Below are 18,749 nucleotides of genomic sequence, written 5' to 3' on the forward strand. Positions count from 1 at the left end.
AAAGAACAGCCCTACAGCAGCTTGAGGGAATTAAGGAATTTGTCCCTCTTAGACAGTAAAATGAAGAGAATAAGGAATTTGGATGCACGGGCTTTTTCTTGCCAGTATGAAATAGGAGACTTGGGACTGAGGGGATTACCCAGTAACTATTCAATGTGAACAAAGCCCAGACCTATCGCTGGAATTCCTTCCTGCTTACTCTGAATACTCAGGACGCCCGAGTGCGAGCTAACACAAATAGTAAAATATCCATTTGATTTTTAAAGTGCCACTTTGTATCCTGTGAATGTTCACAGGAGCAGAGTATTTCCAGAAAACCAAAAACATTAGCATAAAGGGTATTTTAAATTAAAACAACAAAACAATTTGTATCGCAAGTCATCCAACCAGACAGCAAAAGCACCGGCTTGCGATCCCTGTACCCAGGACCGGCAGTAACTAATAGTCTTTATGAACTTTTTACAAACGTTCTAGAGAGTTGGAAATGGTAACAAAGAATTTAACGTGGGAACCAGCTGGATGACACCTCTGCCTGCTCTGACAGATCTAGATGCAAGGTTCTACAAAGGCGTTTCACGTTTTTGTCCTATTACTCGGTACTAAGGATCTATTCACCCATTTCCCCTGCAGCGATCTCATCCCTTGACAAAGGCAGGCTGTTACATTTGTACAGTCGGGAGGTTCACTCCAAAGCAGACAGCGGAAATAGGACCCAAAATTAAAGCTTCTTTTAAACCATCATACTGGAAAGGTGGGGGAGCCCGGATGAAGCAGGGCTCCCCAGGGCAGCCCTGTCTGCCTTGTGATGTGGTTCAGGTTCAGCAAGGCCTGCAATAGAACCTGATGGCTCTTCGGGTGTTTCTTTCCTGTCTGCTCTCCCTTTGCTGTCCTGCTCCCACCTTCATTGTACCTACCTTCCCCTACACCAATTTTTCCAAGGGAGAGGAACCAAAGCGCACACAGCGAGCCCTGGCTGCTATACCCTGCAGTATTTTCTTTCTGATTCCAGCCATCCTTGTTCATATGAGCACTTGCTGGCTCAACTTTCTTCCTAACTAGAGATCTTGCTTGCAGCGATGCCATGGAAAACCTTTACCATACACACACACATTCTGTGTGGCAGAGCTCCAAAAGCCTGGTTACAACTGGAATTTAATGTGCTTTATGAGCCTGTATCATTCAACCCTGCCATCATGCTGACTTCATACTAAATTCAGTGTAATAACCCACTATTGCACCGCAGCCTATTTTCATTCAGGTGATACAAGGGAAAGCCATTAGCTTCTCTACTAAGTCCTACCCGACTTGTGGAAAGCCATAATGAACTGCTGCAGCACTGACATGGGTTTAGCCAGCCCAAGAGCCTTTTGACATGCTGTTAATTGTGAGCCTGACCCTCTGATTTCCTATTTTAATTTCCTCCCACTCTGCATGCCCTGGAAGCCAGCTAGTTGGTACTTACAGAAGACAGATCCTAGAGACCTCTGGAAGCCTATTCTACATTTAATAGGAAATCTTGCTGTGGTGTAAAAGAGAGCTCTCAAAAACCTGCCTATCTGTTAAAAATGCAACATCGTATTTCTGTGAACAACTAATTTGTATTTAAGGAGCCATGTCCCACGTGTCTAGGATTGCCCCAGGTGGTAAATCCAGCATTTTCTGAGCTCTCATCTAAAAATCCTTCCTGTTATTTTATAACTAAAAGACTTTAAAAAAAATTATACATTTTAGATTTCATTTCAAAATTTGAAGAATGACAAACATCACAAACCTTGAATTATTGATTAAATTGTAGAAAAATAATCTTCCTATTGAAATAGGAAAAAAAATTACTGAACAATTTGATGAGGGAAACAATAGCTCTTCCACCAGCTCTTCTAAATATAGTGGTTTAACAACAGACATTAGGCATCATCTTGGGAGTTCTTTTAAGTCACTGCTCCCACCCTCCCGTGTTCTAATTGAAGACTGATTAGAAAATGAGCACGCATACCCCAAACCAACAGTTCTCTTTTATACACATAAAAAAAATTAACTTACGTAATTGAAGATACAAGTTTCCTTGTATCATAAGAAATGTATTAACAAATGTAACAACTGAAAGGACGTCTATGCATGGGTTTGCTTTTCAGAGGTGACAGGCAACATTACAAATGGTGAAGAGGCTGCCCTGTGGAACACGTTCCCTGGGCTCCAAGCATGTCTGTGGTTAGTGGTACCTGTCCCAGGATCCTGCCTCCACAGACTGGAGGGAGGATGCAGAAGGGCAGCCTGGGCTAATGAGTTGGATATGCTGGGGAAAGTCTCTGATGCCTTCAAGTTGTCATTCAAGACCAAAATGAGTGTTAGTTTTACATACAGAAAGAAACTTCTCATTGAATGGAAACTCCTACTCACAAACGTATCCCACATGGGAGTACTTGGAAAAAGTAACTGGCTAATAATTTGGTTTTGGAACCAGTGCTATTAATTAATTATTTTTTGCAAAGTTCAGTTTAAGAAAAGCACCCTCTCAGTGCTGCTGCTGCTTCCATGGAACCTGCTCTGATCTGCAGTAGGGGTACGCCAAGGCTGCCGAGTAATGAGTGAAGACACGATACTGAGGTACTTTCATTCACAGAAAACAAGGGACTTTTTAAAGAGACAACATCTGGCTTTATGTTTTCATTTCAGAACAAAAGAGGAAGATTCTTACTGGGACGGAAAAAAAGAAAGTTTGTGAAACCTGTCAAAAAGATCCTTAATTACTATTTGAAAATATACTTTTCCTTTTTTCAAATTGCCATTTTGAGATAAACAGTAAGGAAGAAGGTCAGGATTATTGAGTCATTACCTATTTAAAAGGCATTCACCTGAAGTTATTTCTTAGGTTAACCATTTATTTGAGCTTTACTTAAGTAAAAGGTTAGTTATTTCCTCCACTTGTACTTCCAAACTCACAATTTTAGTGTCGTTCTCATCATCAGTGTGTATTGTGTGTCCTGGCTCCCTGCTGCCCCAACTTGGTTTTGTTAGAACACCCTAAGCAGACACTTTACAGGAGATGTAGTTGACTGGAGGTAGTTCTGTCAAAGTTTGTTTTGCCACCTGAAGCTGATGACAGGAAGGAATGAAAATACAAACAACCTGCTGTGACACTGCATCTGAACTGGATAAAATACTGAAACTGTGAAACATCAGGAAGAGACCACAACTGGTACCATATAGCCAGTGTCAGTGGTACAAGCACGTTACCTGGTATTATTCCACATTTACAAGATAGAAAAATCTACCAGTAAAATGCTTGTGAAGCAAAATAAGTCAGTTTACAGCTATACTAAGCATCTTCATTATCTTTCGTAATTATTGTAAATTGTTTTCACAATTGTTTTTAGTAGTTTACTCTGTGAAAGACTCTAAACTTAACAGCAATAAATTAAAACAAAGTAAAATAATTTTAATTCAGTGTGTTGCTATGGTTATAATTCAGGTTTATGTTTATTTCTGCTCTGATACGGGCAGGAACTGAAAATACGTGTTAGCTGTAAGCCACACTGGAATGTCAATCCAAACGTCCATATTTCTTCACATGAAACACATATAATGGTTAAACTGACTCAATCACCTTTCACCTACATGCAATGAGTCATCATATGAGATACTAAGAAAAAAGCCTTTTATTTTAAGAATTACTATAATCTGTGCAGGGCCAGGTACCACCCTGTAACCACACAAACCCTTCTGCAGGATTTGCAATCTGCTCCACAAGAGGGCAACCAAATTCCACTACAAAAAGGATAAATAATCTGGTAGAATTGAACAGTGACCACTCGTTTAAGCTAAAAGTCAGAACATCTCCCCATGCTAAAGTGGCTGGGAAAAACCAAGGCATGCACTTAACTTTTGGGGGAGCAGGGGGGGACCCAACCTCTCTCTCTTATTCCCAACCTCTACCCTGTAACTGTGGTGACGGGGAACTGGTACACATGTGGGGAAATGGTGTGTCTGAAGAAACCAACCATTTTTCTTGTTACGGGATTTTAGTATCTTCAAATACAACAAATACCCTGTAACCTTTATCAGCTAAAGCATTTCACTTTACTGACAATAAAGCCACCACAGTATGGGACATAAATAATGCAAACTGGCTATGATATAAGCAATTACTTTGTGCTGCAGGTAGAGATGACTTCCAAGGAAATCTCTGACAGACTAGAGCTGTACCACCATCTTGGAGGCCCGAGTCTTCTGCTTTTAGTCTTTGAGCAGTTTCAGTGTGACTTCCCATGCCAAGGCTGCACTGCCACAACAGTGGATATTTGGAAAATGCTATTCCACTCCCTGCTGAAGGACGGCATCAAAGCTGCTTCACACATGGGGACACTAGTTTAATCTCGCTCCACGACCAGGAAAAGGTGCGCTGGCTCTGTTGCCTGCTGTTCTTACCTCTCTGCTCAGTTGTTTCCTCTGGAGTGCCAAGCAGGTCTGTGCCTGCTCTAGCCACACTTTTCACAATACCTTATACCAAGATCAACCACTCCAAGCAGAATGCACAGGCCTTAAGCTCCCCAAATCCTAAACCAAGAAGAGGAAACCTGCTTATTCAGCCTCTCTATCCAACCAGAACAGTGCTGGTGAGTCTTTTGTACTTCTGAGCAGTTGAAGTAGCTACACTCAGAAGAATCTAAATAATTTTAAATCCAAAATGCATACTGATGCAGCCTACACATATGTTTATCACACTCAACAGTGTCTTTTGGGCTATATTGGTAAGGTTCAATATATCCATTCTCTTTTCAGGTTTTCACTTGATGGCCTATTGTTAACTCAACTATAGAAACACGTTAAGAATATCTGCAGCAATACACAGCAATGTCTTCCTTGAAAAAAGTACTTTAGTATGTGACATTCATGAAACTATCTAGAAAAAAAATCTCTCCAAGGTAACAGAATATCTTGTTCCTATGAGCAAGAGATGTTGGAAACCAACATATTTTATACATGAGCAGTAGGCTACAGCAGTACAACTTATTTGGAACATTACCCCTGTTTACATCACAGTCAAATCTAAGAGGCTGGTAAATTTGCTAGTACTGTGCAAGACAGTTAAGCTCTATAAGTCTTCACTATAGAGCTCATTACAGACCTGTTAATGGGGGACAACCCTTATTGCCATCACTATGAAACAAGTAAGTCTGTATCTTCCAGATAAAGCCTGGCAAGCACAGTGGATTTGCAGGGAGGTGGCTCACAATTTCATTCAAAGCAAAACAACAAAGAAATGAACAAACTTCCAAAACCTGAAAGTTCCCCAGAACAGGCTGATCAGATGCCTAACCTGGCAATACAGAATTTTCCAAGAAGTAAACTTCGGTTTCTTGCTTTTTCACACTTCCTCTAAAACGTTCCAAAACTTAAAAACCAAATTTTTTCTTAGTTAAAAAACAACCTTTGATGTGTAGTATTTTTTAACTTCTCCTTTGGCTAGTTCTGAATACACTGCTTGCTGACACAACTAGAGAGAAGCAGAACAGCAAAGTACTTACTGTTCTGGACTGGAGACTGAAGTCCTTCGTCCTTCCACAGCAATATTACTCTTAGGTCTCTTAACAACATGAGGTCTTGGTGGGCGAACCTATGACACACACACAGAGAAGACATTTCATCGAACAGATCAAACAACAGACAAAAATAACAAAACATGTGTAACCACTGTTATCTTAAAGGTATCCTCCATTCAAAATTGCTTTAAATGTCTATTTTTTGTGCCACAACAACGTTACAAATTAATGCAGATATACAAATGAATAGAAAGTATGAATATAAACTACAGGGACCCACAACTTGTTTAAGGAGAAAAAATCCCCACGTTTTTGACTAGCAAATGAAACGTATGTGTTTGTCACTGCCTATTAGCTATTAGCAAAGCAACAGAAATTTGTTCCACTGTCCTGTTTGGTGCAGGCTAAATTTCTGATAAAAAATTCCCTAATTGTGAGCTTCCCATTATACAGTTTGTTGATAAAGTAAAACTGGAAACTCCTCTATGTTGCTGTATATTATATTGGAAACTGGAGTTCAGCTTGGACATAATGATCTTTTTGTCCTCTTGTTCATGGGAACCCAACTTCTCAAGTCAAGACTTCTGTGTGAGGCAGCACTGAAAAATTTGTACTTAGAATAAACGTAACAGGGAAAACACAGCTTATTCTCCATTAAAAATCTGCTTCCTTTCAGCAGCTGAACAGAAACCCTCACCAGATGTATTATCATTGTCACCCCTAATGTTATGTTAGTTTACCTGCTGTTGTCTGTAATAAAATCTAGAGCTGTTCTGTGGAAGATGATGTTGCTGCCAATCGAATCTTAAATCACATATCCATCACCTTCTAATGGTCAGAAATCAAGCTTAATTTACTTACATTAACTCCACAAGCAAACAAGTATTACTTCAAGTAAAGGCATAAGCGCTTATGATCACTATATAGGCAAAATTTATGGATGTGCCTACCCATGCTAGTGAGTAATCCTGTTGACGAACTTATCCCTATGAACCAACTGTGAGAATGAACATTTACAGCATCAGGGTCAGGCTGTACAAAGAACTGCTCCATTTTTTCTTAAGCAGGTACTACCTTAGCTGAAACGGAGCCCGATTTGTTGGCTTAGCTGAATGCTAGTTTCAACAGAAATCCCCAAAGCCCTCAAATAAAGTTAGGAATACAACTCAACTCCTGACCTCCCTGCACTTGTGCTCCCTTAATAGCCACAATATAAAGGAAGCTGTTAAGGCTGACAGCGTAAGCGCTCTTCGGATGACTAATGAATTTGTGTGCAATGATAGAATAGATGCAGATTTCCCCCCACCTTGGCAAGTTTTTGTTGGTTTTTCTCTGGTTTTGTGGTTTTATTATTTGGGGTAGGGTGCTTCTGGGCTTTTAGGTTTTCTTTCCTTTTCCCAGGCACATAAACCTCAAATTTTCTTGCCAGGAAAAAGCCATCGAATTGTATGTTGTGTTTCTGCACTACACACCAGTATGCAGAAGATAGCAGCAGGATTATTGTACTGAATTTTCATTTCAAAGGAAATGGTGTACAGCAGATATGATGAAGAAATCCAGAGATGTATTGCCACTATTTCTTAGGAAAAAGGGCTTATGAAAAGGTCAGATGTTAAGGTCTTGAAGATCAGTCCCCACACGAGGCTGCTCCTCTCTACAATAAAGACGGCTTAAGAATGTGAATTTACGGCAGGAATGGAAGGATTAAGTTTGTGGCAACTTCAACTGAACTTGCAACGTGGTGAAACATGGGGAAAAGAACAACAGAGCTAATTAGACGAGCTGAGCTGTCAGAGTGCGGCAGAATGGCTCGGTGCCAACAAACAAAAGGAATGGGCTGGCAATCAGCAGGATCGATGAAGAATACTGCTTCATTAGGGTTGATAAAACAGAGAGAGAGAGACCGAGAGAGAGCCAGTGCGTGCAGGAGAGGGGGGAGAGGAGTGAGAGGGAAAATGGGGAGAAGAGAGCGAGAAGGGGAAAGAGAAAAAGAGAGGAAGAAAGAAACCTGTTTAATTAAATCTGAGCTGGAAGATGATGTGTAAAGCGGGCTTGTCATCATGCTGTGAACACTTTCACCTTTTGGGTGGTTCCCCAGGGGAGTGAGGGTGATGGGGGAGAGAGATGAGAGTTTGGGATGGCTCCAGGGGGCCACCAGACCACTGAAGTGCAGGGTGACATGCTAAGTAGGATTTAGAGCATTGTTCATGGGGGACTGCAGGGAAAGACAGGAATCAAGCCAATTCCTTGCTGGATTTGGAGCCTTATGTAGCCAAATAGGCAGGGTTAAGTGCTTATCAAATGCAAAAGTACGAAAGAAATCCAATTACATGAGCACACTGCTAAAAGAATAAAGGTAAACATCCAGTAGAGAAGGGTTAAATGTGCTTATTACTGTCCCCATCAACTTTATGCATAATTATTATATTTTAACTTTTTCTAATTGAATGAAGTTTCCAAACAGCCACTATTAATCCAAACAGATCTCTATTAATTATTAGCAACAACCGTCTCTTTCTCATAATACCACCACAACTCTTTTCCAAAACAGCAGAATGTAGAGAACATATCTGTTCTGCTTCCTTAACCTTTCTTTGGTCTGTGTTTTTGTTTTTAGTATTAGCAACGACACATACTGCAAGGACTAGTGCCCATGGATTCCTCCTCCTAACAGATGCATCCTGAAACCACTAAGGATTTCTCAGGAATTCTCGTATTACGTGGACTTGGTTGGAAGAGCAGGGGGACCTGGTCTCCTCTTTGAGTGCTTGCTTGTAAAAGCCTGGGATAAATTACTTGCCGATACCCACCTCTGTAATATATGCCAAGACTAAGAGAGGGAAAAAGCAGCCTGCACAAAGTATTATTTACACACATAAAAATGTGTTTCGACTATTAAAAGCCAAATAACAGTTCTGAACAACAACAAATTTATGTATATTTGGTACAAGCATATTTTTGGGAGTGATTATAATCATTTGCATTTATCTTGAATTTCCTCTTGATGAATGAAGCATTTCTGTTCCACTTACTTACACAGCTAGATGAATGCAACAGGAGCTTTTATTCTTACATTTCCAACCTTTTATCAATCACATTGGGAGCAAAGACAGTTGACACAAACACATTATAGTGAGGACTATTAATGCACTACAGCTGGGAGATTAAACAGTCTTAGCAGGACTTTGATGTAAAATAAATTACTCAATCTGAACAATAGCGTTCAGCAACTTTTGTACAGAAGAGTCACAGTGTGCCCTCATACACCTGCCAAACACAACACGAGAGGGCTATGGGAACCCCATAGTACCAAGCAAAGTTTATTCCTAGTGTCTCCCACATCAATTACATTTAAGAGAACACATATAAGCATATTCAATGCTACCTTTTAAACACAGAAAACAGAAATCTTCAGAGCAGGAATCCATACAAGTGACTCTGTTAGGCCAAACACCCAGAGTTAAAAAGAGGGAGGAGAAGAAACGCATGCTATTGAAATGTAACATAGGAAACATGCACCAAAGATCAAAAGTTAACACACACCCGAGTGCACTTGTTAACCAGTTGCCTGCTCATCCAACACATATCTTTAACAAGTTTTAGCAAGATTAAATTTGAAAACTTGCATTTCTTTCTTATGCACATACATGTATATAATATGGAAGCAAGGAGTAAGAGGTATTTGCCTTTGGGGAAACTATTCATAAAGCAACAGTCCTAAATAGAAATAAGTATCTTCCAAGGCTGTTGCAAAACCCAACACCCCTTCTAAGCTGATACTGCTTGCCTGTACTACTGAAAAAAAAATAAACACTGGTGCAGCAGTGTTCAGCTTTAAGCCATGTGGCATACTTAATATGTGACAATTGTCCTAGAGTTAGTGTTTTGAATGAAAAATTGCTGAGATAAGGTATCCCTGCCTAAGACAGTGCAGGTATTGCACTGAGAATAATATCTGTGTAGTTTTTCTCTTTCAAAGCCACTTCCTCTGGCCAACATGCTGTGCCTACATTTTTTACACTACATTACACAGAGTCTACGTACATCATCCATAATGTGGCACTAATGCTCTACCACCCTAATATAGATTTTGCTTTCTTCATGTGTATTCACACATCTATTCTATGGAGGAAAATTCAGTGTCCCAAATTAATTTTAAGTCTCTTCAGACTTGTGCTTCCTTTCGTATTTGAGGTTAGTGCAAGTCTTCAAAAGTTCACTGGCTAAAAACTTACGCCAGCCTAGCAAGACTCTAAGAAATCACCGCAAAAGTAAAACCAAATGTTGCAAGAGAGCAGCATCAGTTACCTGCAGAACTGACTGAAAGCTGCAGAACTCGTCAAAGAAAAGCAGAACAAACGCAGGTCCCAGGGCTGTGCCGCAGCAGAGAAGAAGGGAGTTTAGGAGCATAATTCACACATTGCTTTTTTGCAAAGTTTGACAATCCAAACTACCAAGGTTTAGTAATGCTACTAAGAGCGTAATTCAGGCAGTGTTAAGCTGTGGCAGTGAGACAAAACTACCAACTACTCACGGGCCTAGACGAACGCTGTATCTTTGGAGGCGGTGGCCGAGGTGGACGGAGTCTTTGCTGCTGTATCAAAGTGGAAACTAAATTAAAGTCACCTACATGAAAACACCTCTGATTTTGTGGCAAAAGCAGTGTGAGTAGATGACAACATCAGAATTACCTTAACTTCATACTCACCTTACAAAATACAATTTTTCTTTTTTCTTTTTCTCTTTTCCCCACCAAAGATAGTGACAAATCTCATGACCTACAGAGTGCCACAACAGGAAAGGCAGCAATAGCTGCCTGTTGACGTAGGCTTAATATAAAACGAAGGTAGGAGAATCAGCACTCCAGACCAGAGCATCCAAAATTTACTGAGATAACAAAATGCTCAAGGTGGATTCTTGGATCTCAAGGTCCAAGTGTTCTAGACAACACTCAGGCAAATGGAAAGAATCCTGCAAAGCAAGATACTCAAAAAAGCTTTCACTAAAATCTCAAGTGATTTTAGTGCTTGTGAAAACTCATGGTAAAGGCCTCAAACCAGCAAAGACTTTTAAGAGTACAAGTAAAAACCCTGAGTCAATTAAACTTTCCATACAGTTAAAGATGAGCACATGTTTAGATGCTGTACTGGACTAAGGTTTAAATTAACAGCCAGAACAAAGTGCCTACTGTCATTCTAAAGAAAACTAAAAGCCCCATCACCAACAATTCCAGTGAAGACAGAAGAGTGCATTAAGATGCTTGTTTTGGTCTCTCATTTTTAAAATGAGCAGTTGGCCAACTCACTGCTTTGTAACAGCACTGGAGCTATTCCAATCCAGTTGCTTTTGACTGAGTCAGCAGCATGACTCTCCTTACACAGATGGCATCTCAAGGTATACTCTGTTAGATAAGGAATCCACTGGCAATTAACGAGATTCTAAATAAAACCATCCTACAGTACAACTTTGATATTGAGAATGAGATCACAGTTAATGTCCTCTCTGTGGCAGCTTGTGTACACGTATTGGCACTTCCAGAGAGCAGTGGAGTCCTCAGTGAGGAGGACATGGGAATGTCTTTGAACGCTGATTACTGCATCACTGCTGCCCTAGCCCGCAGATAAAACCCACAGCCATGAATAGGAGCTGGCAGTGGGAGTCAGCTTCTTCAGACAGAAAAAGAGAGCTTATGCAGATTACTGTAGTTCTCTCCAAAAAAGATTCCAGATTCATACCTCAGCAGTTCTTAACTTCTTACTAGCATAGCCTTTATTCTAGATTGACAGACATTCTTTCTCAACTACCCTCACACTGTGTAATTGTACAACTCCAGCCTACCCTTTTCCACACCATTTTCATTCTCTTCTTGCAGCTCTTCAGACTTTTCTTTCAAATTTCCCATTAAATTATATTTTTGCATCCATTGGTTCACTTCTTACTTATGTTGTCAGTGAAGGGGTGCCAGACTGCACACATGTACTTGGCTCAGTTTTCTGGGGTGGGGGAGGAAAAAAGACAACCCACAACCAAAAAAGGACACTTGGGATGGAGAGCCAAGGCCAGAATTATTCCATGTGATAGCTTCCCTCTGTATTTTCCAAGAAAGCAAGTATGAAAACAAAGAGAACAAAGAGAGATATGGCAGGGTGGCGAGCTGAGGTGGTTGCCATTAGCCTTACTGAGCTGTTTCTCTTCTGTACCTTGTGTTAACCAGTTCAGTCACAGGAGCTGAGTTAGGCTGCTGTGTATCTTCCCATCATATCTGCTCAGGCTGAGAGCACAATCTTAAAATATATCTAACTTCTGTTATGCACCATAGCATACTTATTGTCCATTATTCTTCAGAAGCATAACGAAACACCTGAAAAACCTGAAATCTGCACTTTTCTGGTTACTTAAGAGATTCACTTACTACCTAGCAGCTTAGACAAAGTATGTGATGAAGCACAAAACCAAGGTACAATTATCATTCATTTATTCTTTTCAATTTTTTTATGCCTCCAGCATATGTATTTCCCCTTGTTATTTTTTTCTCTTTTACTCACCTAGAAACTGTGAGTATTTCTACATTAGAACATTCTCAAGTAGGTTATTTAGGTGGAAAATTCAGGTATTTTCCTGAAGACATGGCTAGCAGTGCCTTCCTTGATTTGGGAATCAGCCAAACCACACACAGAACTAATACTTCACTCCCATTAGTCCTAAGTGGCCAACGATTACAAGTCAGACCTTAAAACATCATCATGTTGGCCTAGAACTCAAAACTGTATATACTTTTTCTTTCCTTTTGGTCTCTGAATGGTAAGCATAAGCCCACGTTGCTTTCTATTTTTTTCTCAATTCGAGAGGGTCAAAAACTCTCCTCTTTAATATGAACTGTGATTCTCATTTCATTATTCAACTCTAGGACCAAGGAATACTGAAGACAGACTTTTGTCAACTTTTATGAAATACACACGAGTTATCTGCACTTACTGAGGTTACCTCAGCTTCCATTTTATTTGGGCTTTGTGAAGTGACACAGGAGATTAAAAATCAAAATATTTATTTGATTATTTGCAATTCAGACTATTTTTTAACACCATCTAAACCCATAAACTCAGCTGTGATGTCATACCTGCAGTCATTTCTTCCCAGCATTCTCCTCCTTTTTACTAAGCTTTCTATTGGTATCACCATTGATTCAGCTTCCTGCTCTTCTAAACTTACTTTTTCATTGACAGAACTCTCCTCTTCTCTTACTGAAGTTATCACACGACAAATCAATGCCACACAGACTGACATCTTGAATTCCAGATGGAATTCAGTCCAGCCACAATTTACTGATAAATCCATAGTTTTGAAGAGTCATAATCTAAACTCCTTATGGACCTACCTTAAGGAAAAAATCATCATCACTCAAATTCATGACCTTGCTACAAGATTCACCAGCAAAATAAAGGATGGATAACTGCTATCTCACTGACAACTGTTGCATCAGCATCTTGAGAAGCTTTCCTCAGACAGCAGTTACAATTCTACATCTATCTACTGAAAAGTTTCTTATTTCTCCTCCAGAACAGCCGGTACTTTTCTCTGCAAGTGACAAGATACCAGACAAGACATGTGGAACACAAGGTGAGAATGTCCATCATACATTTTTGATCAGACAGAGGCAGTTTTCTCTGGGTGATGCTTAGAGGCAGACCTACTCAGCAGCAATGAAATACTCCTTTGCAAAAGCTAATACGTTCATATCCTTTATTTTTTCCAGCTGAGATTTAAATATCCCATATGATTAAATTAAGCCTTCACCTCTGAGAAAAAAATGATTCTATGTGTTTCCACAATAAAGACACATACAAAATGCTGATTTGGGAAGAGATTAAAGGTGTAGGAACTTGTGCATCTCTCGGACCTCTGAATACTCATTGTGTTAACTCTCAGAGCTGTGACCTCAGTACTTGTAACAACAGAGTCACATCCAACACTCAGATTCATACTTACCCACCAAAGTGCTATGAGAAATAAAGTTAATTTTGAGTTGCACCACATACAACATTTCTGAACCCTAAAGAGATAGGAACAGAATGGTAAGACAAAACTATATATTCACAGCAGCATGTTCTCTCTATTAAGTATGGATAGGGAAATAACATGGCTTAAATCAGTGTTCTGAAGCATAGAAAGGAATAGGCAAAGGGCAGTGAGGAGTAACTGACGTGGAGGTCCGCTAGGAGATAACAGTTATTTGCCCTTTACCAGGGCTTCATTTTTAATGTTGATGTTAATATGTCACAGGAATGGGATAACCAAGTATTTTCAAACTATATGAAGACCATATTTACTGGAAAAGCCACAGATTTGAAGTTAATTTGTTAATGCAGCAAAACACATTGCTTCTAAAAGGTCAGTAGGGGAAGTTGTGTTGGAATATCAACTTAATTACCTGTGCTGTAAGGATGAATGGGTACAAAACACCACATTGCTAAAAGCTGCTAAATTGCTATTCTAGGTATGTTCCTAAACGTAGTATATACCATAGTTTTTTCTATGAAGGGGAGAAATGTCTAAATTAGCACTTTCTCACCAATAGCTGTTTACCAGCATACCTTTTACTCTAGGTATTTTCTTAATTGTCTTGCTCTAAGTACTTCTGAAGCAACAAGACAGAAAATCTGCAGAAAGCCAATTTTATCACTGCAGATCTGGCACTGTTTTACTAATTATCAGACAAGTGATTTTAAGCAATGAGATGTTGGAGGAAGAAAAATCTTACTTTCATTTTTACACTGTAAAAATGCTATTTAAGAATTATAGATCTCACATCTCATAAAGTAGCTATTATATATGCAAGGACCTTTAACACCATAGCTAGTTAGGGTTTTTATACTAAAGAAGACATTACAAAAGATAACTTTTAGCCTGCGAGGTAACAGCTTGTGAGCAGAATATTATCTCGAACTAATTGTGGATGTCTGTTGAGATATTTTTAAAGTGGTATTCAAAACATAGCCTTTATGAGTAAATTAGAGGTGCTATTTTGTGTGCAGCAACAAGCGCGATTAGAAGAAATGCATAAGGAAACACAACTAGATGAAAAGTGGTTTGTCAGTACATATAGAAAGAAGTGTTTTCTTTCTCAATTAGTAGCAAAGAGTGTTGCTAATAATTTCTAAAGCAAAGCTTTTCTAGATGAATATCTTATTTCCTTCTGAAACTCAGGTCTGGTTTAAAAACTGCTAGCATGTTTTAAAGACATTCAGATATAGGAGAGATGCACTGTCCTGAACGTACCCATGTTCAAACACCTCATCCTACAAAAGATCTGAAGTGCTGACTTTGGAAGAATATGCTGGACCTCAACTGAACACTTGATAAAAAAAAAACAGGGGAGAAAATAACATCACTGAAAAATGTATGGTACCTAAAAAGATTCAGTATAGGAAGCAGATGGAATCTATGAGGCAGCTGTTTTATTATCCATCCAGATAATAGCACACACACTACTCTTTACATACTCCCATATGCACAGCTCACAAACTGGGATGACAAGAACAGTGCATGCTTTACAGCATATATTTTTAATTTACACTCTGAAATACTTCAACAGAAATCTGCTGGGTGCTGTGATAAAAATAATCTCCATGTTTTAAGGGATGCCTCATTCTTCAAGCCATATTTGTAGATTGGGAAGGTAGAATGAATTTGGCAAAAATGTAGCAATGCCCATAGCTGTGCCAAGAATTTATGAAAGGAGCAGAGACTGCCACAATTAAACACTGATTAGTTTAATGAGAAAAAACAAGGACTCTCTCCTTACCTTTCCAGCCAGAATCTTCTGTTACGTAATGGAGAAGTAGACAGTAAGAGAAGGAAATGAAAGGTAAGTGCCTATAAGCTCCTTTTTTCCCCTAATACTGAGTGAGGATTTTTATTTCAGGCGTCTGAGTCATATCTGGTGTCATGGGACACTGCCAAAGATGCATCGGTCCATCCCAAAGCCACGGAGAGGAAACTCGCTCTTTACTAAAGGGGAAGAAACAGATTTTCTGCAAGTCTACCTTCACTGCTTCTCTCCTGGCTGAGACAAACTCTGTCCATCCTCATCAAGGGTAAAATTATCTTTTTACGGTTCATCAAGACACAGAGCCCTGAGAACTCCTCCTCATTTGGCAGTGCTGATAATGTCCATCTATTAATCTCATACTGTGCAAACAGACCCAGAATCGCTAACTTTTGAAAATACTAGATACTATAACATACACCATACCACAGTTTGCTTTACATCTAGGACTTACATGGTGCTAATCAGATGTAGATTTCTCCTAAACCCAAGAACGAAAGCAGGAGCATGACATCAGGATCACGCAGATCCTGTCAAATTAAAATGTCCCACCAACATGAGGCAAACAGGCCTCTTAGCTACAATTTATAATCTTGTTATGGATTGAGAAACTTGTTATAAGCTTGTTATGGATTATAAAAAGGGACAGCAAATCCTAAAACCATGGGCAACTCTACTGTGCATTATTATTGTTTATAACTGATGCAATCCTAAAAACACAGGGCTTAAACAATAAACCCCTTGTCAGTAGAACTGAACGGTATTTTATTTCATTGTCTGCAATTACAGGAAAAAGGAAGGATTTTGAGAATTAAATGGATATACTTTCTATGTGTGAAGTGTTGAGCAGACCAACAGATTCAGGCCATGCCCCAATGTAGCATGTGTTTTCCTATGATGTTGATGGGAGAAATATTGTCTAGCAGTGGTTAAACCTGTAATAGTTATCTATGGTTTTTCTGTGGACCTGTCAAGACTTGTGATTACTTCGAGCTCCAGTGACAGGAAAGTTCATACACTACATGAAAAAGCACTACAAAACCCAGAAAAGATAATATCAATACAATCTGAGATTGTGGCCACTTGGTTCTTCTATCTCACCTTTTATCTGCTGTGCAGTTGAAAATACATCCTGACATCCTCCCATCTATACCTGCATTCAGGTCTTCTAAAACACTGTAAAGAAAACCCTGTTAAACTGATATTATTCAACACTGCAGTTTGAAGACTCCTGACATTTTCCAAAGCAGAAGACTGTCAACAGCCTCTATTTACCTGGACACATACTCCAGGTGCCTGTAGACCACAGTTTGAAAACCACTGTTAAGTTCTATGTAGTAGGCATCTCTTCTCACAGGAAACAGATGCCTACAGAACACCAAATATTTAATTCAATCTAGAGTCATTGTGATTCAAAAAGCCTCACACATTTTGTTTCCTTTTTGTTTATACATAGTGAAGTCTTAGATGACAAAGGATCATACTGAGGACAGCTAAATATATAAGCCAGGAGGAGGCTAGCACTCTTTAATCCATCTTGACTGGTCTGTTCTGTTTCTGTAGTGTTTTGACATACTTGTCCCTTGCTGAGCCTTCCTGTTGCAGGTTGCTTCAGCCAGCAATGCTGTCTGGGGAAGGAGGTAACTTGCAATGACTCACAAGCTTCAACTCATACACAATTTTTTGTTCTGAAAGGGTATCAGAGAAAAAAAACCAAGACATTTCTACTTACAGAATGGACTTCTAAGAGAACTTCTTTGAGATAATTGCTCTTACATAGAACCCCACAACCCGTTTTGCCTGCTCTCCTTGTCCTTTAGGAAAACACTGGTGCCTTTGTATTATTTTTTGTTACTTGATATTTTGTCACATCCTTTACACCTAACCTTCAGCACCAGATTTCTTTCCTGGATCCTGCAGTAACAGCAGAATCCTGCATTGACAATGCCCATGCCTTAATCATAATGGATAACTCAGTGAACACACAGGTATGTTCATGGTACTAAGGCAGGTCTAACACCCAGAAAATAACATATCCTGTGGACTCTACATTGCATAATATGCCTTAGCCTGAAAGCAGCGTAACTTTCATCTGTACAGAAAGAGGATAAATCACAATAGTCTGTTAAGTTACTGCATGATGAAAGGACCATGAAAGAAAGCTCCCTTAACTCACTGGACCATGCCTTTTTGGGATTACTGGCCAAACACCAAGGAGGTTTTGTTCAGAATTATTCACAGAGATAAACCAGGGAAGGGTTTGAGAGAGAGTCTCATTGAGATGATGCTTCAATTTCCAAAGGACTTCTACCAAAATGAGGTATATTTTGCAGTGGCTTGTTTTCATTCTGCTTCTCAACATACATGGATGAAGAGACATGTAAAAAATCCTAGACCCCAGGAATATATTTATCCCCATGTGTTAAAGTCTATCCATCCTCTATCTCAGCAGAGTTTAAAATCACAGCTAATAGGTTAACAACTGTTTTTCTTCTGCTTCAGATGAAGAATATCAGAAAGCTGGGGGAATATTCGGCTTCCCAATTTGTACTGACTGCTCACTGCTACCTGCAATGTCTGTTTGACAGGACTGACATTTTGTACCGCTGTGAGATGGGAAAACGTGTGACATTTTTATTCATGGTGGCGTACGCCCTTGTAATGATCAGCCCTGGTCGATGTGCTTACTGCAGCAGCCCCGAGCCCTCGGAGAACAAACAAGAACCGAAGGTGCCAGCAGTTTGGCTGCCTTATTAAACATCACCAGGATTCTAACGAAGAGCAACTGCTGGAAAATCTCACTGTCAAATCCTCAAGGACATTGTCAACATGGAACTAACTACATATATTTTTCATTTAAAATACTGGAAAATCCAGCAATGCAATATTAAATGTAAAGAAAAAAGCCGTGCTGTTTTGTGTGTGTTTTCTAACTGGTCATTTTGCCAGCCTTGCACTAGCCTTCCCGTTGGCCCAATACTAGAAATCAAATCAAGATCCTGCAACAAATGATTTAAGATGTTGGAAAATGGACATATCCCTTATTATCTTTTAACAGCTATTTTTCTCTAGCAAGTAGAATACTTGTAGAGGGGAAAAAAAAAAAAAAAGAGATGGTCTCTCATTTAAAGAGTTCTATAAACAGCAATGACTATCTGCTTTGCTCAGCTTCATCATTCACCGAAGAAGTCTACATAATTAGGGGATACTCCTCTACACAAACATACAAAAGTACATGGCTCTTCTGTCTGTAGCAGGGCACTCTGCAGCAGTTTTACTTGGTAATAATCAGTCCACCTCAGAAAGGCAAACCCCCAAATGCCTGGCCAAACGAGCAATCACAGCAGGGTTAGCAGTTAGAAGAATCGTATGTTTCACTTACT

At 39.5% G+C, this 18,749-nt stretch overlaps 1 protein-coding gene across 1 annotated transcript in view; it reads right to left on the reverse strand.

Moving 5' to 3' along the window:
* DENND1A (DENN/MADD domain containing 1A) overlaps positions 1–18,749 on the reverse strand; it is a gene marked incomplete at its 5' end in the record, with an annotated part of 37,984 nt that overhangs the window by 7,764 nt on the left and 11,471 nt on the right. Inside the window, 2 exons of the mRNA XM_010013495.1 lie at positions 5,526–5,614; positions 10,075–10,134. Of these exons, the coding sequence (XP_010011797.1) occupies positions 5,526–5,614; positions 10,075–10,134 (149 nt within the window). The remainder of the gene's footprint in view (positions 1–5,525; positions 5,615–10,074; positions 10,135–18,749) is intronic.

The sequence above is a fragment of the Nestor notabilis genome, unplaced genomic scaffold (assembly GCF_000696875.1).
Source record: "Nestor notabilis isolate BGI_N333 unplaced genomic scaffold, ASM69687v1 scaffold23954, whole genome shotgun sequence".
In the NCBI taxonomy this organism is placed as follows: Eukaryota; Metazoa; Chordata; class Aves; order Psittaciformes; family Psittacidae; genus Nestor; species Nestor notabilis.